Genomic DNA, 27,015 nt, shown 5'->3' on the forward strand with positions numbered 1-27,015 from the left:
GGCAGGATGTCTGCTGTTCATATATGGTTAGTTCCAGCTTTTAACATGGTTTTTCTATAGGTCTGATTTATGCCACCAGCTTTCTCAGTTACATGACCTTGAATTTTGTTACCTTGTTTTTACGCTATTCATTAGCAAGAACTATCCTTGAATATCAAACATGCTGAAGAAGCAGTTGTTAGGTGATGAAGTTCCACAAAACAACTATTAAGAGTACCTTATCAGTAATCTGAAAATGACATTCTGATACACTGCTGTAAATTTTACCCTTATCTCTTCAGAGATTCAAACAACAGCAATAAGGTAAACCAGCAGATTTTGGTTTTTAGGATGCGTGCCTAGATTCTTGGATTCTAGACCCATGGTCCATGGCATGATTATCGCTCCACCTCTACCTCGCAAAGGAACAGCTGTACATGTTAGCTCAAACTACATAGGGAGACAGAGGCTCAAACATGACCTCCAGCTTACACTCTATTGCACTGCCATTACCTGCAGTAGAGTATCTTACTGGCTCTTCCCTGTTTTGTTCATTCCTTATTTCAAAGGTTTTTACGTCTTCCTCTGAGGAAGCAGTGTTTGATAGCACAAGTAACTAAGGGAAAAGACCAGGAGCACCTTTAATCAATAACGCAGAATAGTGGGTTAGCAAAAGCAGAGAGTTTGTTTCAGGTCAGGCTTCAAAAGTCTAGGTAGGTACATTAATTTACTTCTAGACTTTTTTTTTTTTTTTTTTTTGAGACAGATAAATTTACATAGATGTCAGTGGCGCAAGAAAACTTAGCAGAGAAGAAACTCACCTTCATCACTGCCCCTGATAGGCTGGCGTTTCTGTGCTCTGTCATCACTTGTGTTGAACAGCTGCAGAAGAACTTTGTGCTGAAAATGAATCATCAAGATTCACTTTAATGCAAGAATAAACATGTGGTACACAAGAACTACAATACATCTCTTATCAATGGCAGGAAAAGGAGTACCAATGCAAAATTTGACAATATTAACAACTATGGCTCAACATAACAATTGAGATATAGCTCATACATCCATGATTACTAAAGAGAAGATGCTTATGAATTTTCTGTGCTTAAGATTTTACTTGAGAAAATAGACAAATAATTTTTTTTACCTTCTTTTGTGATGCTTTAGGTTCTTCAGAACTATAAAGGGGTAAAGCATAGAATATATAATTAAATATTGCCTGGAAGATTTTATGTATAAAATCACCTATAGAATATGGACCACCTGTCAAAACTAGCATATCAATATAATCATATTTATATGTGAAAAGACTAGATGATACCACAGTTAATCTATGACCAAGGCAGAAAAAATATTATACAAAGTTCATGTAAGCATGAGATAAGCCTCTGTCAATTTCTCAGTGAGGGTATGGTCTTTGCAAGAATGATGTGGAAAAGGGGGCCATAGACATTTATTCAAATAAGACTGCATGCAAACTTTCAATTTTGTATAACTGAGTGTCATTTACAAAATGGCTTTTTAATAGATACAACCAATAAATTTTCTTCATCAATTTACTGACAAAAAGGGCACGGGAAGGAAAGAAGCAAAAACTATGCTTACATTTGCTTTACAATTTTCTCTAGCTCTGGAAGTTGCTCCTTTAGTGCTGCAATCATTCTAGTATCATCTGATACAGATACATAAAATTCCTGTAAATGATACAGAACAGTGTTTAAATAACTATAAGGGTAAAGGAGCAGTACTCAGGAGAGAGGATTATGAGATGACATCTGATAGCTTAATGATTATAAAGAATAATAATCTGCATAGAGGAACACATGCTGGGCCCAACCCTCTATTACTTCTACTTGTTTATCTCCAGCTGATTTAAAGCAAGAGTTATGTATGCAGAAGGGAAGCCTGATGAGGCTCCTTAGCTCCCTCTATAACCACTGACTGCTTGTGTAAAACCTGAATTTTCACATTGTCAAGGATAAAGACTAAAAAATTCACAAATAATCTACCATTATAGGTTTTTTTATTCATTGCTGTTGTAGTCTTTAGTGCTTCATTTGCTCCTGAGTCACTGACTCTCAGCTACTCTAATCCACTACAGTATCATCCACTTTTAAACCCTACTCAAATCTCTTCAGTTACATCTACATAAAACCATCCCAAAGAATGATCTCTGTGCTTGCGACTAGTGATTGTTCTTAAACTTCTATCATCCCCAAAGCTTGAAAAGCTTTCCCATGTGGGCTTGCGGAGTGTCTACCATTCTTAAAGCCCCTCCCTATTCCCTTCTGCTAAATCTTAGATTCAGTTTTAAGCTCTTTATGACAAGAACTTTCATTCAGCCAGTAACATATGGGATTCTGTTCCATAAACACAATTTATAATAAGAATGGCAATCACAACTATTTAACATGGCACTGGTAGTGCATTCTTATCTTAGAAATCCAAGAATATGGCAGCTACCACAAAGAATTTACAAGGGTTCTGAAGACAACAATTTTAAGTTCCAACAGCTGAAGCTTTCATTCAAATGGAAAGAACTTTTGCTTCTGTAGAGTGGTAGCCCTCCAGCTCCTTCCTGGCACACCTGAGGGTAGGAATAACAGCCCTCTAGTTCAACCCTGAACCATTCACAAGAAAATACTAGAAAAAACAAATTCAGCTACTGCTATAACACAAGCAACCCATGCAGTGATTTGAAAGGGATCTGCAACACTATTTTCAGAGGTCTGGAGGTTGGCAATGGTTCAAACACTCTTGTGGTGCCTTTACTGTCTGCAGCCAAACATGAGAAAAGAGTTATAAACTGAAATAAACTTTGCACTTTGGAATGACCTCTTTCACTTCAGGGATACAACAACTCCTTTATACCTCCAAAAAGGCCATTGCTGCTTCATCTTCTTGCAGTAAATCTCCATATAAAGCAGCCCACTGCAGAACCAGTCGAATGACTCGCCTTTTATTGTTGAGAGCATAATCCATTTTCTCCTGCTCTGTACCCTGAGAAGGCTGGGCATGATAGGTGCCACAGTGTCAAGGAAAACATTCAATGATTGAAAATATCAAACCCAGTATGAATTAATGAACAATTGACTTCCAATAAACCACCTTCAGGGTGCTCAAACATAACTTTCCAATATACACTTCTAAATTCTGACATCTACTAGCGTAACAATTTGCAAACTTCTCACGTTCATACAGTGAATTTTCTGAAGGATCACAGCTCCACTACGGAGATGGGTGCTGCAGGAAAAACCAGATATGATACTTGGAATAACAAAGAGGATTTGCCATGGAGACTGAAGAAGGATACTTCTCTTTGCTCCTCTTTGGAAACAGTTGAAGAAAAAGAAAAACGTCACTTTGTGTTTATTAACAATTCCAATTTTGCATTTGTGAGGAAGACTACTAGAATGAACCACCAGTGTTATTCCTTTTGTTTACACAAGTTATTGTATCTCAAGATGAACCTCAGTCCCATTAAGGGAGGGGGACTTACAGTCTAAACTGACTACAGAAACTCAGGGTAAAATAATAAATTTTGCAGTAGCCTCATTGTCATGAGGAAATCAGACATTTCCACCATGTCAAATAAAGTGTATTTAGGACACAATACTGTGTGACAGTTATTTTGTGATGAACAGTAAGAAAAAACGGGAAACATTTCACTGACCTTTTTAAAAACAAAGTGTCAATATTAGAAAAATAGACAAATAGCTAAAAGGCCAAAAGTAACATTCAGTGAAAGGAAAAAACAAGAAAAAAGTAAAGGCACAATGGGTAATAAATGGAGATAATTTGAGCCTTTAACTTGTGTGAAAATGAAGTATCCCCAGAAGAAACAGGATATGATAATTTGTGTGTCTATTTCTCACTGAAAAAAGGCTAACAATATTTATTCAAACTGTTCCAAATAAACTGACAGCTGAATGGGAAGTAAGCACACAATGAGTGCAGTTACATCTTCAACTTTGCTTCCCATTTACGAGAATTCTGATTCTGGACTGCTATGAGTAATGCTATTCCGAATTACATAGTAACATGTAAAATTAAAATACTGACACTCTCCTCACAGCCATGTCCAGCATCCTTGCATCCTTTCAAGATGCACTTTCAGTTGCTGTACCAAAATATTTTTAAAAACTAATCAGAAAATAAAAATATTAATGAGGTAAAATTATGTAAGGTATTTATTCTAAGCTTCTCATTTAGAAAAATTTTTCTAACAACACTACTAATAAAATGCAATGGGGAAAGGTACTAAATCACACTTGGAAACGATCCTGCTGCCCAAAGGCCCTGCAGAGATTTGACATTCTACCAGGGTTACTGGGGCACTCATTTGACTGACAAACTTTTGGAAATCTACATTTTAATTTCATTTCAAAAGATTTAAAATGAGTAGAGAACTGAACACGACAGTATAATTAAGGCAGAAAGCAAGTCAGAAGGTCATCAGAAGTAAATAATTTGATGTTTTGGGGAGCAAGTTTAATATTCTACTGAGTCATTTTTCTCATGCCATATTTACCTTTCAAACACTATAATTATTTAATGTATTTTTACTTTCTTATTAACTGACTCATCACAGGCACTGGTAATTTTTCTGTATTTTTACTGCTCATTTATATTGATTCCCTTTTATTAACATTATCACAGGGTAAGTCAATGAAGGGTTCTCACATTTTCATGTGATCTTCAAGATGCAGCTTCACTACAGACTGCAGTCAGAAAAATAAACTGTGATGTATACTTGCAACAAGTGTCAGATAATTGCAAAATATTCATCAACACTAATATTGTTAGAGCTTAATATATATATATATGTTTCTAATTTTCTCTAGCATATGCTAAGAAATTGAAGCAATCCTGAAGGCTGCTCTTCCGTGGACAGGAGGACTCAGCTATATCAGGAGCTGTTCAAGATCACTGCTACAACAGAGTGCAAACTTTTTTGGTGGCACAACGGTAAAGGAGTTTAGCAAACACTCATAGAGAAATTTGCTGAAGAACTATCATCTACAGAGAGCAAAAGACGAGTTTATACTTTGCATTTAGACAGTGATCCTTTAAAGGTGCACCCCTGCACACATGCTCACACACTTGCACTAACTCAAGTGCACTTTTGGAGCTGCTGCTCTATTTCAGGTTTTCTTTCAGGCCTTGTCCTGCCTTACTCTGACAAGCTGTAGCTCTGAGAATTTGTCTGTGAAGAAACGAGAAACAGGGGCCTTGATCCAACACACAGGACTTATATCCTGATCCAGGACAGGGGAGAATTGTCCTCTGCTTCCCTATAAAACAGAAGTGATTTTTTTTTAATTGCAGGATCTATATTCTTCAATGACTGAAAAAGAATTGGTGTGCCAAAGGACAGCACAGAATGAGCACAGAATGAATCCACAGCAAGCAATCATGTTAACTTAGATGAAATGGTGCACCTGTCCATTCCTTTCAGGATTAAAATAACTTACAAATGACTGCTGTAAAAGAAGTGAAAACCCAAATAATTTATACCCTGTACTATGTTTGAAAGCACTTCAGTGGTCTAGCTCTACTCATACTAGCATGCTGCCAGCTAAAACAGTATCCTAAGTGAGTGTACGAAAATAGACCAGTTTTGATTCAAAATTAGGAGCTGAAGCAAAAAGTCGCCGTCTGAATCACCTTTCTTCTTTTTCTAATTGTCTCATTGAGCATAACTAATCTCTCCTTAGTCTCACAGCACTGGTGAACACTTTTGTCGCATGATTTTGCTCCAAAAAGATGAGCTTTGTTAGGAACCTTTCAACTCTAACAATAAATTTCAATGGTACAATCAACAAAGCCACAGTTAGCTGTTCCATATTCAGAATGGACCAAATAAATAATAATTCAGCTCCAGGAAAAGCTAACACTAAAGCACTAGGATATCAGTTACTTCCAGCTCCTCTCTCGAAAGAATTAACATGTTGCTTGCCATGAGCCACTGAAGACCGTGGTCTTAGCACTCTCTCCAAAACAGATTTCACCACAAGTGAGTATTTATCCTCAAGAGTGATTATCCTTAATTTTGACTATCCTTAACTTTTCCTCTGTAAAGAGTGAGGTACATTTTGCTTATGGGTCTGATTTTCCCAATTACTGGATAGAGGCATTCAATTACAACTGAGGATAGAAAAGCCTGACTCTCATATGGGCTGACTGAACAATATGAGCTAATGAATCAGGATAAAAACCCCCAAACATTAAAAGTGCTGCCCCTTCTTCCTCTCTCAATGCTGTCAGCAACATCATTTCATAATACTTTTGATATCCAAAACAATGTGATTTTGGAAAATGTGTTTGTTTCAGGTGTGTGGACAATCTCCTACAGAGCAGTTGCATGGGTCCAAGGGTTTTCAAAACAATTACTCTCCTCACCAGGCGTAACACAAATGGATTCTCAAGCTTGCCAGACAAGGACACAATGCTCTATTTTGTGGTTTCAGGAGGTGAGCTTTCCCAGATGTCACTCGCCCCACTGAGCTTGAAGGAAAGCACTTTCACACCACTGCAATTCTAAACAAATAAATAGGGAGCTGAAGTTATTATACCCCTGTCAGAATTCTATAAAACAGAAAACATTATATGTTTATTTAATGTTCCCAGTCACTTGATAGTTTCAAGTCAGTGTGCAGAAGGAAAACTCTCAATGTCCAACAGCTCCCCAAACTAAATAACCTGCCAGTAATTGACAGATGGACATTTCACAGACTCCTGTGAAACATGCAGAATACGAGAATCACCCCCAGCTCTCAATGCTCTCCACTATTAAGATTTCATCTTCTAGTATTCACATCCAATTGAAGTTTCTTGCAGTTTGTTTGCACATGCTATAGACTATTATTACAGATTACTACTACTTTCTCATAACAATTAGACAGCACCTAGGAGCTACCTACCCATTAATCTATAAGTTCAGTCAGCCTCTTGCTAGAGGCAGTTTGAATCTTGAAATCTATAAAGGGGACCATTGAAATCACCAAGACATAACTATTCCAGTTAAAATACAGATGCTCTAGTTCAGCAAAACCCAAGAAAGACAGGAAGGATACAGTATAGTAACCCAAACTTTTAAGCAATTTCACTCATTTGGTGGAGGGATAGTACATTTATTTCCTTTGGAACAGTAATCAGCACAGGAAATATACGGTTTTCATAATCTGTACTGTATCTCATCATGGGTAATACACTATCCATTTCAGAGTTGTTGAGCTATGGAAGCTGCTAGTCAGACACTGAGAATCTACTCACAAGGCACGCCTCCATGGAAGTGATGTACATCTTGAGAGAGGGAAGCTTCACATTCGTCACTGATAGATAGAGTAGCTAAAGAGACTTAACTTTTTTCTTAAAAAAGGATATTGTGCCATCAAGGCTGGGCAGAGCTGACTATTTGGCATAAAAACACAGTGCATCATAATAAAATCATTTAAAACAGAATCTGTGGGGAAAAAAAAAAAAGAAAATAATCAATCAATTAAGCCTCTGCAAACAGCTTGAGGATTTCAAGGACGAGTTTTCTTTCATCTGAACTATGTTATTAGCCCTCTGCAGATAACAGAGTGGTCTTTTTGCACTTTCTTTGTAGGCATTAGGTACAAATAAGGGTAATGAACAAATATGAGCTAAAATATTAAGCTTTTAGTCTTGTCTACATGAATTTTATTGCATTTATGTTAAAAAGCATTTGCCAGTGTCAAAGAGAAATCTGGTAAGGCAAAAAGCTCCACATCTGTGCTAAAGTGAAATGTTTGGATCTATTTCTCTACAAGTGTGGAGCTCTACGCAAGGAAGAGTAAGGCCTTTCACACCTGGGTACCTAAAAAGAGCTGTAACATTTGGATTTAGGAGTTAAAATAACAGGCAGCACACTTAGTATATCCTGCAAAGGAGAAGGGAAATAATTTCATTCTTTGCTGATTTCCTAGCAGTGAGTAGAATGTCTTAAAAGAGATAAATGGACAGTCAAATTTCTGGGCTTGTTTTGATTCAAAAGTATCACAGCTGTTACAATGACATTAACACCTATATGAACAATATGACTGACATTTTCTCTGGCCAAACCCAGCAAGCTATTTTTTCTGCTAAAATGACCTGGTAGAGCTGGTGTAAATCCCAGTTTGTCTTATCTGTATTTGTGACAACAAGAAAGATTTATAAAGCCTGGCTGCAGAGGCCAGAATGAGTTTGGCAGGCTTACATGGAATCACTGAGAAACAGTGAACACGATACCCCAGGGTGTCATTTCTACAGCGCAACTTTTGAGATAACAGAAACATTTACAGACATTGTAAGGGATGGGAGACCAAATATGAAAATAACTGTTCAAAATAATATTACATTATTGTTTCCACTTGTATAATTCCTATATGAAAGTATCTCTCAGTTGACAAAACTCACCTCTGGAAGGGGAACACTTTTTAACTGTAATACCCAGAGCAAATTGATTTTTAAATATTCTTAAAGGAATGCATAAACAAAAAAAATCAGTTTTCCAGCATCCTATGATGCTATACCCTAAAAATAATTTTATTAATTGTGACACATTATATTGTAATGGGATATACGTACAATCTTGTCACAATATGTTTTGGCAAAAAGTTTTAAAATATTTTTAAAATAATTTGTTTTTGAAAAATATATATAATACAAGCATACTACGGATGGCAAACTTGTGATTATATAGCTGCAAGCCTGAAGAACAATATTCTGCTTGTAATTCTAGTAAACATGTATCTATGAAAAGGATCCCTTCTCTTCTGACTTTAAAGTAGTGAAAACATGCACTTGAAAAGGATTTCTGTAATTTTTCAATTATTCTATCATTTATGGACCATTATACAAGGTTTCTCCAATACTATGAGGCCAATAAAAGATTAACTGGATTTAAGAATGTTTTTGAATATATACTTAGCAGACATCTGTAGTGCAATAAGAACCTGCAGAAGCAATGTTACGTAGTTTAATTTATGTCTATGCATTACTTTATGAAAATTATGAGGATTATTTGTGTCTGACTCTTCAAAAATTAAAATACTTAATAAAATGTAAGTCTGCAAATACATATATCCCTAGATGTAAATTCTCTGTTCTCTTTACATTAATGAAAATGAGCCCATTAAGTGCAGATGCAGCAACCTGCATTCTTGGGACTTGGCCCATGCTGTGCTGAATTCTTCTCCTTTGAGTAACAATTTTTTTTTCTCTGCACATGGGAAAGTATCACAAACACAAAATTCAAACTGTGATACTTTAACTGTGATATGAAGATTTGAGAATACTTATACTAGCGCCATGTGATGTCTGGAGGTATCAAGCTATTTCACAGTATTAAAGTGACCTCCAGAACAAAAGTACCATTACTAATGGGGTGCTCTGTCCAGGCCTTATGGCTGTGCCTAATTAAAGTTGCAAATGCTGGTCTGGCACCTTGGAGGATTTTGCTGTTCTACTATGACCTTAAAGTACAAACACAATAGAACAGGCTTGCTATTTTTAATTCTGGCTTTCCTCAATTCTCTTGGGGTTGTTTCAGAGCAGTAGACAGTTCTGGGTGATTTTCAAAGCATCACATTGCAGCATTCCCCCAGCCAATCCATCTTATGTGGTAATAATAAAACAACTTCTGCCATGTAGGTACCTGTTGCTTCATTTAAAGTTGCTTCAAGGCGCATAGTTTCTAGAAAGTGCTCTAAAATTTTCTCTGGGGTTCCTGACATCACAATATACCTGAGGGAGGGAAAGGAGCAGTTAGCATCTCATAGCCAAAAGAGCTAATCAAGAAATAGTTGTGTACCAGCAAGAAGATCAGGACTGCAGCTGTGTGCCAAACACCTGCTCTGACCAGAATCTCTGTGTGCTCAGGTTAAAACCATTCACAATCTTTGCTGGCTTATCCCCTGTAAACCTAGGAGCAGTTCCTAGGTTTCATTCTCCACCCTGCCCAAGGATGAGAGACAGCTCCCTCCTCACACAAGTACTTCAGTATTAACACCACCACGGTTACACCACAATCAGATGAGCTGCAATGGTCCAAACTCAGAGAAGTACAAGCAGAAATGCTCCTCCACTGAGAATAAATAACGCAGTAACAATAGCAACTGCCAGTCATTTAAAGGGTCTTAACAGGCTCATTATGAACCTGAAATAAGAACTAGTGTGTATCAGTGTCAGAGAAGGAAACAATTTCCTTCAGCGTCACTGACAGAGATTGGTCTGGGAAGGTGGGCGCAGATAGGAAATAGCACGTATCTTCAAATTTGTGCAATGCCTTGCATAGCTGAAGTAGGTGCTTCAAGCTGATAAACTGAGGATTGTACCATTTCCTGGAATTAAATTAGTGAGGTGAGACAACTAGTGCAATAGCCAGGTTTTTCTTTTTCATGCAAGATTTTAAGTACCAGTGGAATATCATATGATATTGGAAAACTTGTCCTGTCATTTTTTTTTTGTCTTTTCTCATGGATCAGATTTTTTTATATTTCCCTCCATTTTTTCAATCTTTGCATCTTTTTTTTTTTCTTTTATTCTTCTTCTTTTTTCAACTGATAAAGTATGAAACTTAAAAAAATAAAAGAAAAAAAAAGAAAGAAAAAAACCCTGAGAAGTGAAGATACTCTGCTCCTGCTGAGAAATAAGTGGTGGAGCTGAGCTCCTGGGAGCTCCTCCTCACTTTGAGCACTGACCGTCACAGTTCTTTTACCTGCCAACCTCTTTGGAAGAACTGTATTGATGTCCCAAGAACACAAACACTTGTTAAGCCAGTGCACATTCTCACAGAGATACTAACCAAGTATCTAAGTGAGTGAAGCAGAGAAATCACAGGTTGCTGTACTCTGAATATGAAAGTGAAAATGAACAGTGAAGTGACTCGCAGGGCTGCTGAATTCATCCTGCACGAGTGTGATCACCCATAAAGAGTTAGATCTTGGGAGTGGTAACTTCAGAGCCAGTCCTCCCAAGCGACACTGCCACTGTTTGAAAGCACAGCTCAGGGAGCTGTCTAGGAGCGCTGTCTCCTCCGTAGAGGAGGCAGTGGAAGCCAAATTGTAACCAAGAGGATCTGCTCCCAAAGTGAAGTTTGCCCCGAGGCCAAGATGAGAAAATTATTTTCTTCCTGAAAAGAGGTGCTTGTTAAGCTTCTCTCTGGGCAGTCATTTTCAAAAGTACTGAACACTCAACTAACACTCAACATCTCAGTAACACAATCTGGAAAACAAGAAACATTGGTAATTTTGGTTTGGAAACTCAAACATAAATGTAGCCAATTAGTCTATTTACTAGGAAAAGAAATGTCATCCTCAAATCCAGTGAAATCACTTTGAAGTGATAGACATTGCCAACACAGTACTTGAAATGTAATCCAACTGGTGAAAAGCAGACAGTGGACCTTTCAGGGTAACTTCCTCTTTTGGGTAACATGTCTATTGGCCATAGAAATCAGCAAAAGCTCTTGCTGGCACATTTACAGTACCCAAAACCCGACCAAATTAGTAAAATATTTACAGAAATGAAATTCTGAGCTTTACCTGAAAATATTCCTGGTATGTAAGACCTAAATACAGCCTAACTTAACCATTTACAATTTACCATAAATTTCTCTGGCTACTTTTATCAAATTCTGGGGAAAAAAAAAAAAAGTTTAATAATACAAGTAATGCTGGTGCAAAGAGTTTGCAAGGAATGCAGTGTTTCAAAATGTTCAAATGAAACTTTCACTTTTGGAAGCACGAAAAATGTCTCAGACCCAAGAACATGGATTTAAATCTATGACCAAGCTGCTGTGCATTGCAGTTGCTGATGTAAATCCACTGGCTACAGTCAAATTCCCCTCAGGTAGACAAAGAAAAACTTTTGCAAGAGTACACAGTTACCTGGTAGCATAGATTGTTTTTCTAGATGTTTTAATAGATCAAGTGAAAAATGAAATAGAAGTTCCTGAAAGATGTGAAATGTGTATATTAAATGCAAGAAATTGTTTATTCAACCTTCACAGATCTTTTCTAAACCTTTGCATTCAGTCATGCACATAAAATAAGTATGTGAAATCCCAGATGAGATAAAAACTGTACCCAAAGTATTGCACAATAAATTGGCTCCTTTTTAAGAGAAAGTGAGGTTCAGGGTAAAGGATTTGAAACTTGTCAAAATTGTTTGAATGCCTCTGAAGCAAATTGTGTATCCATTTGCAAATAACACATTTACAAAGCCTTTAGGGGTTTTGCCAACATTAGGAATGATAATAGCCTCACTCTACTCTTATCACAGTAGTATCCAAACAGAATTGTACTTTTTCCCTTTCAGTAAGAAAGGAAAATATAGTTAATATTGTTATTACAGTGCTAAACTATTCTGTAAAATAAGCTCTGCAACTTTCATTGAATGAGATCTTTGTTTTGTATATAAATTGTGCATAGCAAACTCTTATTAGCATCTAGAGCTCAAAATACAAAATAAAAATATACATACTTTATAATAAAACAATGTATTTTCTTCACGTCTTTTACACAGTAACTCAGATTAATAAGGTTTCTTCAACCTCCATGCTTAGTCTGTTTGGAAGCTCCTACTTGAGATAAGTATTTACACTGAGATCTTCAGGGAAATACTGTGTAAAGACATAGAGCTGGTGTGCTGCTAGAAATGGATATATTATTGAGTATGGGGCACGTGCTAATGACTAAAAAAAGAAAACTTTATATGCACTGCAGTCTTCCATCAAAAGGGAATATGCTATTGTTTGGATAATAGTACCATTTAAAAAGGTTAATAATTGTCTGACATCTGCACTACTGAATGAAAACCTACTTATGCTGCGGCTGAGAACTTCCTTGATTAGAAATTCTGTTTCCTGCTGGGATCTTCTCCAACACCAAGACATCTTGGTCGTGTTCTTTGAGTCTTACTGTATTTGCTTCCACATCCTGCAAGACAAGTTACTTTTAATAAATGTGACCGCATCTGATTTGGGTGATTAGTTACTCTAACAAACTACATGACTTTCAAACACAAAAGACTGGTGTTGGTACTTTCCCCCTGTATTTATCTGTCTTTATTCTGTTTTCCTCACAGGAAGAATCATGAAGGAAGCACTGGCACCAAGGCAAGAAGCAGAGAATTGTGGGTGAGACTAGAGCAAGAACTATGTTAAATAAAAAAATAAAATGGAGATGTCAATTTAAAAAAAATTCCTGAAAAACAGTCTCTCCACAATTGCCATATGTAATGTAATCTCTATCTGCACTTATATACAAACACTATTTGCTACAATCTGACTTTTCTCTAAAATAAAATAATTTTTAAAAAAAGAAAATAGCATTTAAGAATAGAAAGTCTAAGCTCAGTAAACTGTTCATTTTCTACTACCAGTTCAGTCATAGTAGAAAAATAAAAAGTTAAGTATAATGTGCATTCAGAAAACACAGATAAAAATTAGTAAGACCGTGGACTTGGATCTTCTCTGAAGTATAGACCAAAGCTTAATCAGTTGTAAGTCTCCATAGCCAGTCCAAGCCTACTGCCAAAATCATCCTCATTCCCTTTTGTACAGTAACCACAAATGATTTTTCTAGTGGAGTACCCTTTCTGGACTGGTTTTAATGCTGCAGTACTGGGCATATATAGGGTAAAATATAGGATGATACTAGTTTTACTAGTATCTTTGACTCCCTTTACTATGAATGACCACGGAAGAGTCTGAAATTACAGAATTACAGTTGGACTTTGGAATACACTTACCCCAAAATGAATAACTGTAAAATTAGTCTGGGAATATCTTTCTAGAGTTCTCTGATAAAGACATCTGTGTAAAGGCATCTGTAAGTTACTCTATTTGAAATTTGATTCTGTCTTGAAACTCTTGAATTTAATGTACCTGACACTGACCTATGTGGGAGAAGGGATGATCTTGATTATTTAAATATTTGGATGGAATATCACCAAGAAATCCTGGGCAGCATAAGGAAAAACAGAGTAGGGCAAATGCTAGACTACAGAACATGAGCAACAAAAAGATTCCATTTGATTGCATTTTCATGTTTGAGCTGGAAACTGAGAGAGGAAAGGTGATGAACATATTCTTTACCTGACCTTCTAAATTGTTACACCTCTGTTACACAATTAGGCATACTACAAACAGGGTTTTTAATATTAATATAAGCATAGAAATGACAGCCTCTAGAGAAACTTGCAAGTTCTGATATTACACTGTGAGGGCAGCCCCTCCCACTCTTACCCTAAGGATCCTGTTGAAGTCCTCCTTATCTACCCTCAAGAAGTGGCAGTTGTCTTCCCGCAGAACAATGGATGCTGCTCTGGGAGCATCATTTACGAGTGCCAACTTGCCAAAATCATCTCCTTCATGTAGAGTACATACCACACCCTGCACAGAGCAAAACATTTACATGCAGAAACCCATCATTACTCTGGATTCTATTGAAAGTCCTTGTACAAACACTGGACTTCACAATCAAATACCAAAACAAATCTATTTGGCAGGAAATCAACAGCCAAAATAATGACTAGGAAACAATACTTGATAGCTAGTTATTACTATTACTAAAGAGAGGCAAGAACAGAAAAGAATCAGTTTGTTCTCTGAAATTGCATTCAGTTTGAAGGACTCTTCTCAGCCTGCTGAAGACAGAAAGTTGTTGACTATTTTTTTGATATTTATAAAGGCCCTAAAAAATAAAATCAAGTTTGCAGGAGTAACACAGAACTAACAAGACATCTCCAGCTGTTGTACATTAGCAGTGCTCCATTTCCTCCAGTTTACAGTAACAGAGGATCTGGCCCACCCAGTGATGTAAAAAACATGATAAATATGTGTTACTTAGGAACAGACTTAGCACTAGGGGCCCTGTGCTAGATTTTGGTGAAATGCTTTGTTTTCAAATGGAGGATTCTCAGTCACTGAACGAGAAACCAATAAAGAAGTAGGGTTCTTAAAGGCCCAAAGGACTCCCGTGTACCAAGATCTACTTTTTTGCCTTGAAAAAGCTCTCCCATAAAGAGGAAATTTAATAAAGATGCTTTTTGGTTTATGGCTTAACAAATAATGAATAGCTGGCATAAATTTGGAAGAAGTTCATCCAACCTGAGAACCACCAGTCACAAAGCAGTATTTTTTGTCAGACATGCATGAGAACAGTTTGTCATCCAAATGCATGACAACATGGTGGTAAAGGGATGGGGCAAAACTCCCATGAGAGAGAAGTCTGGCAATTCACCAAATTCCAGCAAATTACTTTGTCCTAAAGATATTGATGTAACTGTGATGGATTATATTCAGAAACTGTGCAATATATCCCAAAATTATAGAGCAATCTACTGGAAGTATAATCAGTGAAACCACTGGATCATTTCTTAATAAAATTACAATCTATTTGTTTTGTCAGACAAGGTAATTTTTCTCTAAATTAAACTGTACTCCTTCAAAGTTTACTCTTACAATTTCAATAATAACAATCATATAAAATAGCTTCTGAAAAATTACCTTGCCGTAAATGACTACGTTTACTGATCCCTTTAGGATAATGTACCAAGAAGTACCTTCTTCTCCCTGATTAAATACTACAAGAGAGAGAAAAGATTTTATGGTTAGAATATAGTTATTCAAAATATGGCCAGATTCTGCACGCAATAAAATTGAAGGTAACTCTACAGTCACATAAATGTCTACCTTATAAAAGGGCATACTATGATTTTAAAAGCAATTGCCTCCATAATTTAGAAGAAAAAAGAATTCATACCCATATAGCAGTTATTTTATTACACTGATGTGAAAGTTGCTTTTGCTCCAACAACTACTTTACCAATATGTCAGGCTATCAATTACTAATTAGCACACAGGTTGGATCCCACTAATAGCACTATGTTGTAACCTATTTCTCCAGTGACTGTGAATTTAATACTCATTTGCTAAAATGTCTCAGTATTAACATGTCTGAGTAATTCACCATTTAAAATCCTTTATTTTGTGCAGGAAGATTTTTATTAAATACAGGATTGTATTAAAATAAATTTTAAATACAGATTGGTCAAATCAAAAATTATAGATGAAAACACACCCAAATTGTAGGTGATACATACACTCAACCAAGGATACAGAATTAATTTTAGTACTATCTCCACATTTGGCAACAGTCTAAGCTAACATTATTACTCTAGGTTTTAAACATGAAGTGACAATCAATTTTGAAGGATGCATCCAAGTTTTGCTCTTGTCATTTAAACATTAGGAATGTAAATGTTCATAGCACAGGTAAGAAAGAGATCTGACAGGACTCCATTTACTTACAGACTGTTCCTGCTTTGGGATGTGACTCAAAAATGAGGACACCTGCTAATTCTCGTTTTACCTTAAAATAGAGAGAGAAATTATAGTTATTATACGTATCTCATTCCTCCTGGTGATGAGGTCATATAATACAGCCCCGCTGTACTTTCCTTCCCTCTGCACCATTGATCAGTCATTGGTCTGCTTCACTTGATTTCCTAATTCCTATTGATTGGCTTTACAGAGTTATATTTCCTGGCTCCAAATGGCTCAGACAAGGGCATCTTTAAGATATGGGTCTCCACATCTTTCTTTGTACACACATATGTGAAATGATCATCAACAACTAACAAGACTTGAAGAAAGTTTCAAATGGTAATAGTTAGTCTGTTACAGGAGATAGCTTGCAATTGTCAATTACTCCATGGAAGTATTCCTGCTCTCTCCTGAGAAATCTCCTTCAGACCGATGTAAGTCTGTCTGCTTCTGCTGTGCCAAGCTGTGAGGCACAGCCATCTGGACTTGCTGAATCCTCTCTCTGCCTGACAGCTTCCCAGGCAAAGCATCCACCTCATCACTTCTTCCAGGAACTGGAGAATGTGACACTGCCCTTGGTGTCAGTTGGCTCCTCGCTGGGTTTATTTTGCCCTTGGTGTGATGAGCTCTGACTGACTGGGCAGTTGTCCCTAGTGAGACACTGCTTACAAATGATTTTTGACTCTGTAAACACTGTGTTACTGCCAAAAAACAGCAGCAGCACTGGGAATCTCGTATGATCCTGAGCTCTTCTGTGTGCTTTAAGTTTCTCTTCCTACAACCACAAGTCTCCAAGGACTTAGAGGCCAATTTCCAAGCAGCAGGATTCATGTATTCTGAGAATGGCAGCTGGTGACAAGCCATTTTTCAGAGGTACTACCTATTTCAGTGTTAACTTAACCATGCCAAACACAGATGAAAAGCTTCAATATGTATTAACTAGCAGTATTTTCACACCACTATCTTGTTTGTTTAAATTAAAAAAAAAAATTTTGAGGCCACGAAGAAAGACTTGGGAAGAAACTCTCAAATCCTGGGCACAATCCAGATGAAAATCTGATGGCTGCATCTCCTAAGATGGGTGGAAAAATTCAGGCACTGAGGTACTTAAAGGCCAACCTTGGGGCCCAGGCACCACGTACAAACACACCACATCAGCCATCTCTCCTAGAACTCTTTCCTGACAATCAGGGGAAAGCACGCCCTTTTTGTAGTCTGGAGATAAATACAGGTGTTTGGACCTGTTTTTTTAAGTAAACTGACTAGTGAACACACTCAGAGGCCTGTGATTTCTCTAACACGTAGCTCAACAAACTCCTTTATGACTTCTGCTCAAAGGCAATGGTACTTTCATAAGGCCACGAAATACAATTCCATTAGCACTGTTCTGCACGGAGCATTCCTACCCATTTATGTTCTCAGATGTCTTCTCAGTTGATTCAGCCACCAGCCTTTGCAGTGAATGAATCACTTGATGAAGCCCAAAGTTTGACTTACTTTTAAGACTGTATTATAAAATTGTTTTTCATTTGTACATTAACCTCACAGGCTTCTCTAGCAGGAATCAGTTCATCACCATAAGACTTGAGCTTTATATGTTTTACTTTCTACTGCTTGTGGCAAATCTAGAAAGCTTATTACTTTAGGAATTATGCCTTACCTAAAATAAATTAAACATTCCATTTCCTTTCAAGTTGATTGGTCATTAATCTTCTGGTTGATAGAAGCATTGCTGTCTGTTGCTCCTCTGAAGATTTCCTCTAAGGTATTCATGGTTTCTGTCTTCTGCTTGTCTTCTAGTTCATGATGCATGTAATAAGCCGGCATTTCCAGATTCTTACTAAAAGCATGGAATCATCTGTACTTCAAAATGCCAAGAATTTTTTGCAGTTTGTATCACCTGCCATACTTTTTGCATCTGGTACTTGTTGTGGTATCTGACCTCAAGTCTGATTTTCTTTTGAGCTGAAAATATTTTATGCTTCAAATTTTTTATTCTGAGTTACATCCGCAGTTTTGAGAATTTTCTCCACTCCCTCTTAATATCTGTCTATCCTGGGTAGTTTCTTTTGTTTAACTTTTAAAGGATTATTTCTGGATCTTACAGTAGTCTTTCTTTAATTACTTTTTGTTCTACATTCCAGGGACTTTTAAGGCTTTTGCATGTCTGTTTCCATGTTGAGGAATACATCTAGTGCAGGTAACTCCTTGGTTTGCAAGCTGCAGTTTATCTGCAGATTGAGCTCTGTGTGGGAGCCCAGAGGGTCAAGAGGCCATGGACTGCCAACCATTTTCACAGCAAATGGCACAAGCAGCACCAGCCAGGTGAATGGACACAGCAGGAGCACAGGACATAGGAAGAAGAGTGAGACTTGCGAATGCTTGGATGGTGAGGGGATAAAAGCCCAGGGAGTCCTTTATTGGGGATCCCTCCTCAGAGACACCAGATTGAGCTGCTTCTGTGAATAAAATTGCTTCATGGAGCAAGACATACAAGGCTCTGCTACAGGAAACCAGGGCTGGAAGCAGTGAGGAAACTTGGTCTGGTTGTGTGAGTGGGGGATGTGCAGGAGTCCAGCAGGACCTGCCAGGTCACTGGAGCTGCCCGCTGTGAAGGGGCTCCAGCCCCAGCAGTGACAGTCTCTGGTGCTGAGAGTGTGACTGCCAGAGTCTCACAAATGGTCAAACTGGCAAGTTTCCTTAACACCAATGTAGTAATTCAGATACCAACTCCGAATGCCTACTTTTTTTCAAAAACTTTGTTCAGTTTTTTATATGTTTGCGTTGCATTTCTGTAATGCAGCATCCTAAGTAGCTGCATCTAAGTTAACTGAGAATGACTGAAAATAACAAGAGATTCTGAAGAAGGTATTCTCAAATACAGATCTACTTTCTGACTAGTTTCCTTTTTCTGAATGCATCCAGATCTTATTGCTACCAACTAAAGTGCTATTTAGCTTTTTTCAGTTGTCTACACAGTGTATCAGTGATCGTGAGACTTTAAACAGGTGCATTCTCCTGTCCATTCCATTTATCCTTGGCTCTCTGTGCTGTTCTCGACCACTTCTCTGAGGAGCTTTCTTTCACTCGGTGACCAAACTCCAACCAGCAAGCACTGCACAGGGCACCTTTCTCCACAGTGCAATTCCTCCTCTAACTTGGTTCAAGCCAAGATTCCTTACAGAAATCAATTCTGCAAAATTCAGTAGTACCAGTACCTTCATTTACACATGGATAGTGACCCAGACAGTGGCACCTGTGCCAAGTGAGGGAGACAGGGCTGTGCAGAAATACTTGAAGAGAATTTTATCTGATATCTAATAGACAACCTACACAGTGCACCTGCACAGTGCTTGGGTGATTCTCAGAGATGGAATAAATTCTTTGCATGGAAAGTATAAATGAAAATGGTTACATGCTCTCCAACTTTATTAAAGTCAGAAGTAAAACCAGAAGTAAAAACTGAGTCTCGCTTTTTGGTGATAATTTTTAAAATTACTTACTGTGGTAGAAAGATGAGATAAGGCCTTAATGTGGAGAAGTTCTTCATATATAAATTCTAAGTCGTCCACAGTTCTCTGGCCAGGGCTATAGAGAGAAGATTAAAGGGATAACTAAATGCAATAAATGCCCAAAATAAATACTTCACAGAAGGACAGAACAACACAAAATGCTGCTGCACTGTCTACTGAAGGGTACAGCCTCACTAAACAGAGACTGAATGATGTTTCTGGTTGGAGGACTGAAACACACAAAGGATGGAAGCTCTGTGAATGCTACCTGAATGATACTGAGCAGCAGCCATGGCAACCACCTTAAAGAGATCCTGATTAGGCAGCTTTTCTGATTAAATCAAGAGTTATATATATGTATAAAATGGTCAAATAAATCAGAAATGGTACATAAAGATTTGTTCCTTTCAAAAGGACTCCTGAGTGTGGGGCATGCACTATTTTTCACATCCATCACTAATTAGTTGTAGCAAACACAGCAGTAGTGATTTGTAAAGGAGTGTGTGAACTTCTGCTGAACAAATTGGAGATGCAGCAGTGCATCTTGGAGGACAGCTAACAACTGTTCCACAGTTAATGCTGAGTGCTGCTGTTTAGCCGCAAAGGTAAATAAGAACCACTCAGTAGTTTCAGCTTCTCTCACTGAAAAACACAAGATGCTGCCATTACTAAAAAACATGCCTTGATGAAGGAATAATTATTCTCTAGCACAAGGAGTAGTAAGGAGGCTGGCACTGTGGCTGAAATAATTGCATTTCTGTAACCTAAACAAAATTTTCAGATTGCTAAAGAAGGACACAAATACTGTGGCAACTGCAGTGTGTCAGAGATGCTTTGGAGGATCTAATAAAAAGCATACAGGAGAAGTTGGAGCTTGTGGGTAACTCCCAATCTTTTTCCCAGTCACAAGATTCTCTTCAGTTGCAGTATCTAATACAACATTATTTTCTAAAAGAACAAATTCTCCTGTCATATAATTTCAGACAGCACACTGGAGTGACATACAGACACACAAAGGAAAAAAAATTCCTTTAAAGCATTATTTCAAGCTACTTTTATACTTTTATAAGTCCTTCCAAACAATATGGTTTAGATTTGAGAAAAGCAGCTTACAGGTAATTAATTCAATGGGCCAAGAACAAAATAAAAGAGTAACAAAGACATAAGGGAGAGGATAAATTTAAGATGCGAGGAAATGGGAACAGGAAGTCCAGTCTGGGAGCAGGAGTTCCAAATGAGAAGGTTTACATGCTCCATTATAATAAGCACAGTTCTAAACCCTGCTGTCTGCAATGTGTGGTGTCAAAAGAATTAACAGCACAGCTGAATCTTTGGACAGCCCTAAAAGAAAAAACTACAGTGAATCTTTCTGATAGAAATTTTCCTCGTAAAATGTCCGTATCACAGGAGATTAGCATCTAGAGGCTCAGGAACACCATAAGAAGAAATACTGTGCTCTACAGGTTTTCTGCCTAGTCACCTCCTGATTCAAGTGTCTACATCATGTGTGAGGCACAGGGATTACCCCACGGTGTCACTTTGGAGTTATATCGCATCTTTTTAAAAAAAGTAGCTGGATAGAGACTTCTTTTGGATGAAAGAAGTACTGAAGAAGTCACAGAAAACATAAGAACATAAGTACAACTGACATCTCTGCTAAACAAGTTTTATTTTTCTTCTGTTCTACACTTACCAATGACATGCATTTATTATTACCCAGATTAAAGACAAATTTAGACTAAAAAACATTTTGGACGAAGTTACTCTTTTCTCAAACGAAGTTACTCTTTTTCTCAAATAAACTGTTAAGGGAAAACCAGAAATTGGTCTGGTACTGCTATGCCCTCTAGTGACTCAAAATATTCTACTGTTTCTGCATCTGGCTTGAAATTACAAGGTTGACACCCCTAGTGATTTATGCAGAGTAGCTTAATTAAGTACAGCATAAAACTAAGCCAGTACTAGCTAGCAAACAAAAGGTAAGGATTTAAATAAATAGTAGGGAAGTAGTAACTTTAATTTTATTACATGCTTGCAAAACCAGCATGTCTTGGAAAATATAGTGCAACAAATTAAGACATTTCTACATTAAATTAAAACATAAAAGGATGACGTCTTACTATATCATATCTCTATCAAGACAAAAGGACAGACTCTTCTTTCAGCATATCCATTTGCTTCCTATGTTGGCACACTGGAAGGACTGACAATCTGTAGCAGATATCTGTACCTAGTCTTTACTCCTGCTCCTGCAGATGTCACGTGGAGAGATATTAGGCATCACTGTGTCTTTAAAACCTGTGTGGTGGCCCACTGATGTTGATTTGCAGGATCCTGCTGTGTAAAGACCTAGTTTCTGCAGGGGACACATTCTAACAGCAATAGCTGGTTATAGAGCGGATAATAAATGGAATAGGTAGGGAATGAGGGTACACATTAATGGACAGAACTCAGGTGATATTAAGTGATCAATAAAAACTGTTCAGTGCTTGGAGAATTTACCAAGGTCAGACATTGAGCTTCTCTGTGACTAGGATGTTGACAATAACATAGTACTTTGCCATTGACAAGCCATGTATGTCCAAGCAGTATAATTGATTATTTTTATTATACAGCTAACCAGAAAATTTTCAGATAATAAGAACAAGGGAAAAGATCAGAGACCCCATAACATTGTGATTAAGTGTCAAATGCTCTTTACTAGGAAAAAAATGTGCTAAGTGAAGCCACCAAGAACATGTAACACAGATTTATTATTTCAGTCACACTGCCAACTTACTTTAGGCTAGGGCATTAAAAAGGAATGTAATCCAAAACATCATCTTAGCTAAATACTGTTGTCTGATGAATACAACTCTTCCTTTAAAGACTACTGTTATTATTGTGTTTAGCTTTGTATTATAGCATCCTATTAAATTAGGGTTTACCATCAGGACATATTTTCATACTGAAGGGGGGAAACACTTTAGGAGGAGCTGTATTAATTCTACAGTAATTTTACAGGGACTCGAGCAAGGTCTGCACCTGTGCTCCAGCCATTATAAGGAGCAGAGAGCTGTGTTTGCTACTGCACAAAAAGCTATTTTCACATTCAGTATATGTGTTTCCAAAGGGAAAAAAAAACACAATAGCAACAAGAGCCTGCCAAAAATTTCCCTGAGCTCTATTCTGTTTTTTAAACTATAGAACATTCTTTCACAGTTTGACAGTTAAAATGCTGCAGTTAATGTAATAAACAGAGAAATTTTTAAGTTGGCTGTCAAAACAAATGACACTTTTTGTTAGAGATTTTCAGATTTTGAACAATAGAAAGTACCTTTCAAAGCAACAGCTTCATTATACAATCAAATTCTCAAAGTAATCTTCTCATCAAAGAATATTGTCTTATTTCTTTCAGGGTAATTATCTGAGTTCTGCAACCTCTCTTGAAACGGTTACTGTTATAAAATGCAGCTGTGTTGGTTTAAAAATTGTGGGTCCTGCTCAGGTCAGCTAGAGTCAGCATCTCTGAAGCTTTGACAATTCCTTTGAACTTTTGGCAGCTGTAAGTGTGTCTAGTCAAAACTAGCAGGACTCTGAGGATTCATGGAGATTTTAACAGCTTTGCTGCAGCTCAGTCCAGGGAGGATTTTCAACTAACAAAATCATTATGTATGTAAACTGAATACTAGAACAGAGTAGTTAATACAGTCCCTGGCAATACAAGCTTACTTCAGTGAGCGAAGGGCTGCAAAAAGCAGGGATATGGAAAAAGGTCAAATGAATATCAGTCTTGAGAAAACCTCTTTCTCCTCACTATATTCCATGAAAAATCTCCTATTAGTATTCTTTCAAGTGATGCTGTGCAAGTGACATCACAGAAAGAAGAGCAGTACTTTCCACAGTATCCTTCCAGCCTTTCAGCTCTCTGTAAGCAGTCCAGATGACAATCAATATTTATTCTGCTAGTGTAAACTTACACTCGCTCTTCTGGAAGTCATGACAGAAAGCAAACGTAGTAGGCAGCCAAAACCCACAATAACCTAAAGGGAAATTCTCCAAGAGATGACCTGCTCAGTTGGCCTGAGGTAAAGGAGCAGGGTCCCAGCACACACAGCACTGCTGTCTCCAGGTGACTTGTGTCTGCTCAGAGGTGCAAAAAATCACTTTTGCTCCTCAGTGGAAAAGGCACAGGACATGTGTTTGAGGAAACAAAACCTCAATTCCATGACTCCCTAAGGGTGTACAGAAACACCATGCTTCAGTCTGGCTGGTCCATGTGTGTGACAGGGAGCAAATGCTCCTTTGGTTGTGTTGACTAGATCTCTAATAAGGAGAAGAAAGAGAATGCATACTTTCAGCTATACTATTGCTCCATGGCAGTGTTTCCTGGTTTTATAAGCACAAGTGTTTGACAAGTTTTTGAAATTTAATGCTTTTAGCAAGTTTTTGGAGAAGTGCTGTCAAAATTAGTTTATGATCTAAACAAGAATGGAGCCTGGAAGGATACAGATGGAAACAGAACCGGAACAAGCACTTGGGTTAGGTGATTCAAAAATCTTTTACTACGAAAAATGTTCTCACGCTGTGGGCAGGGCTCCTGTCCCATATCAAAGACAAACTTTGTCAATGGCCTCAAGGTAGCAGGATCCAGCCCTGTGTACTTGTCTTCATGAATGGCACCTTACAAGTAAATTTTCAGTGAAGGTCAGTCAGCTTAAGTTATTCCTTATTCTCAGTGTGTTTAATTAGCAGTAAAATATGTCTGCCATGTCCACTAAACCCTACCTGCTTAATGCTTGCCTTCAATGGAGGATCAAACAGAGCTGATACTGGTTGCTTTGAAGTCACTACAAAGCTGGCTGAAAAAAGGCTGATAATCAATGCAGGTTTCTCTTGTTTCCATGTCACAAGACCCATAATATGAACTCATTATTCTGCTTACGGTTTCCTGAGAATCATCCTCATATGAGCATCTGGCCCAATCTGAGAGAGAAGCAGCATAGTATCCTGTAGTTCCTCATCACACTCCTTTTTCTCTTCCTCAGTTGGCAAAGGGGCATCTTCACGCTCATCATCCAAAAATCGATAAAATAAGTATTTGTCTTGAAAGTGGTGTTCCTGGTCCACTGAAAACAACGTCACACATCAAATACTGAACGCTCTTCAACGAAGCAAACCTTGTAGAAATCTGTGCAGTATCATGTTTGTTAGATAAAGTTTATTTAAGAAGGGAAAGAAAGCTACAGAAAAACTGTAAGAGTATGAAACTATTTCTCATGTATGTCCAAGTTATGTAGCTTGAAGGGTAAACTTTTAAATTGTGTACTACAAATACTTTCCAAAAGGCTTCCATATAGGTGTGTTGTGGGTGTGTATACATACCTGTACACACATGCATATGTTTTCTTATTAGTTCTTTTTTCTTATTGCTGCAAACCATTTCATTTAATCAAACAAATTACACTGGGGAAAATGGCTACACTATTAATTTCTAACATGAAGACTTTGCTGTACATGTTTAGACAGGTTGAGAAAAGGTAGCAAAAGCAACTAAACTCCTTGTGATGTAGCAGAAATGTGTATCATCAATGTATAATCTCAGGAGCAAGTTCATTGACCTGTGTCCTGGTGGAATAACTTAATAGAAGAACTGCCAAAAGAAGACCTTTATAAGTAACGTCATGATATTGCAAAGGACAAACCCTTGGTCTTCCAAGCAAGTCAGAGTGATGTGTTGAGTTGGATACTGCGATACAGCTTGCAATAGCTTGCCCCTGAGAGTTCAATGGAATGAATATATGGCAGGAATTCAAGTTAGAGCCCTTAGGGTAAGGGAGCAGTGGAAACAATCTGCCTTCCCAGAAAGGAAATTCCTTCCTGGGATATGGGAAGCACATAGATAATAATTGCAAGTTTACTGTAAGAGCTGCTCTTGTACATTTAATAAAAGTGTACGTGCAAACTTCAAATATGAATATTGCTTTAGAAACCTACCCTTTTGAGGGCTGTAATATCCTGTTACCAACTAAATCCTGACAAATGGAAACTGAATCTCAATGTAAAATGCAATCAGAAAGCTAACACACAATCCCAGATTTCTGCACTGAAATATCTGGTGTGCTGAATTTGGGAACCGCTCCAAAACCAATGGAAATCATTCCAAAATTATAGATCTGAGCAAACATAAGTACTCACACTCACTTCTAAACACTGCAAATCTTTGATGATTAGTTTTATGTATGGTAATACATCCCTTGGTTTTGGCCCAAGTGCTACTCAGTTCTAACAATATAAGCACAAGACGGTGTACTCATAAGTATAATTAGAGCTATCATTATAAATTGTTCATTTATGATGCAATACCCTTGTAAGTTAAAAAAGTATACTGGTTCCAAGATTCAAATAATACTGTATGTTGCACTTGCACTTATGATTGAACAGGCTGCTCTGTGGCATTTCTTTTGGACCATGATCCCTTTCTTTTTCATGAAAAAGAATTGTGTTGATGTCACACATTACCCATATTTTAATCAAGATTCTGTTTATCTTACCATGGTTGAGAACACCTTCTTCCAGCAGTACTTGCCACATGCCAACAGCCTGGGTTCGTAAATGGACACAAGGACTTTGTTGCATCATCCAGTCAACTAGTTCTGTCCCCACACAGCATTGCCTGAAGGACAGATAAATAGCCAGGAATGAAAAGGAAGTAGCCAAGAGAGACTGCTCATAGTGACTGCCAACAACAGTGATATCTTAAACTCTGTACAGACTTAGTCAATTCTTCCAGCAGAAAATCATGCCACCATCTACATGCACATGCTTGAAATACCAGTGAAGGTGTCCAGTTTTGAGAGGATCACCTTAGCAAAACAAGTTTTTTGCAGAGTTCAGAGTATCAAATCGAGCCTGTACAAAATCTGCAGTACCAGTGCCACAACCTTCAACCCAGTTTTCAAAAGAAACCTCTGTATACCATGGGATAGCAAAAGCCTCAGCCTTTTCAGAATCTTGCATGAAAACAATAATTTAATACTGTAAAAGTCATGCAGCCTCCCCAGGAAGAGTGAGTGCTATGAGGGTGTTCCTGCATTTGTAATCAAACTTGTGTCACACTGTATTTGGAGACACTGGTTTTGGTACAGTGCTCCTGGGGCGCTCTCATGCAAGGTCTTGGTCACCTTGCACCTCCTGACTGACCCA

General features: G+C 37.7%; 1 protein-coding gene across 3 annotated transcripts in view; it reads right to left on the reverse strand.

Annotated features, from left to right (window-relative positions):
* The window catches only part of RAPGEF4 (Rap guanine nucleotide exchange factor 4), a 150,387-nt gene that overhangs the window by 27,456 nt on the left and 95,916 nt on the right, over positions 1-27,015 (reverse strand). For all 3 annotated transcript variants that reach the window (XM_033064174.2, XM_033064173.1, XM_033064175.2), the window contains 13 exons: positions 26,364-26,485; positions 24,755-24,938; positions 19,822-19,906; positions 16,304-16,364; positions 15,500-15,576; positions 14,237-14,383; positions 12,811-12,926; positions 9,644-9,732; positions 7,366-7,444; positions 2,851-3,001; positions 1,585-1,673; positions 1,127-1,157; positions 801-879 (listed from right to left, as the gene is read on the reverse strand). In XM_033064174.2, the coding sequence (XP_032920065.1) occupies positions 801-879; positions 1,127-1,157; positions 1,585-1,673; positions 2,851-3,001; positions 7,366-7,444; positions 9,644-9,732; positions 12,811-12,926; positions 14,237-14,383; positions 15,500-15,576; positions 16,304-16,364; positions 19,822-19,906; positions 24,755-24,938; positions 26,364-26,485 (1,310 nt within the window). The remainder of the gene's footprint in view (positions 1-800; positions 880-1,126; positions 1,158-1,584; positions 1,674-2,850; positions 3,002-7,365; positions 7,445-9,643; positions 9,733-12,810; positions 12,927-14,236; positions 14,384-15,499; positions 15,577-16,303; positions 16,365-19,821; positions 19,907-24,754; positions 24,939-26,363; positions 26,486-27,015) is intronic.

The sequence above is a fragment of the Catharus ustulatus genome, chromosome 7, assembly GCF_009819885.2.
Source record: "Catharus ustulatus isolate bCatUst1 chromosome 7, bCatUst1.pri.v2, whole genome shotgun sequence".
NCBI classification, from domain to species: domain Eukaryota; kingdom Metazoa; phylum Chordata; class Aves; order Passeriformes; family Turdidae; genus Catharus; species Catharus ustulatus.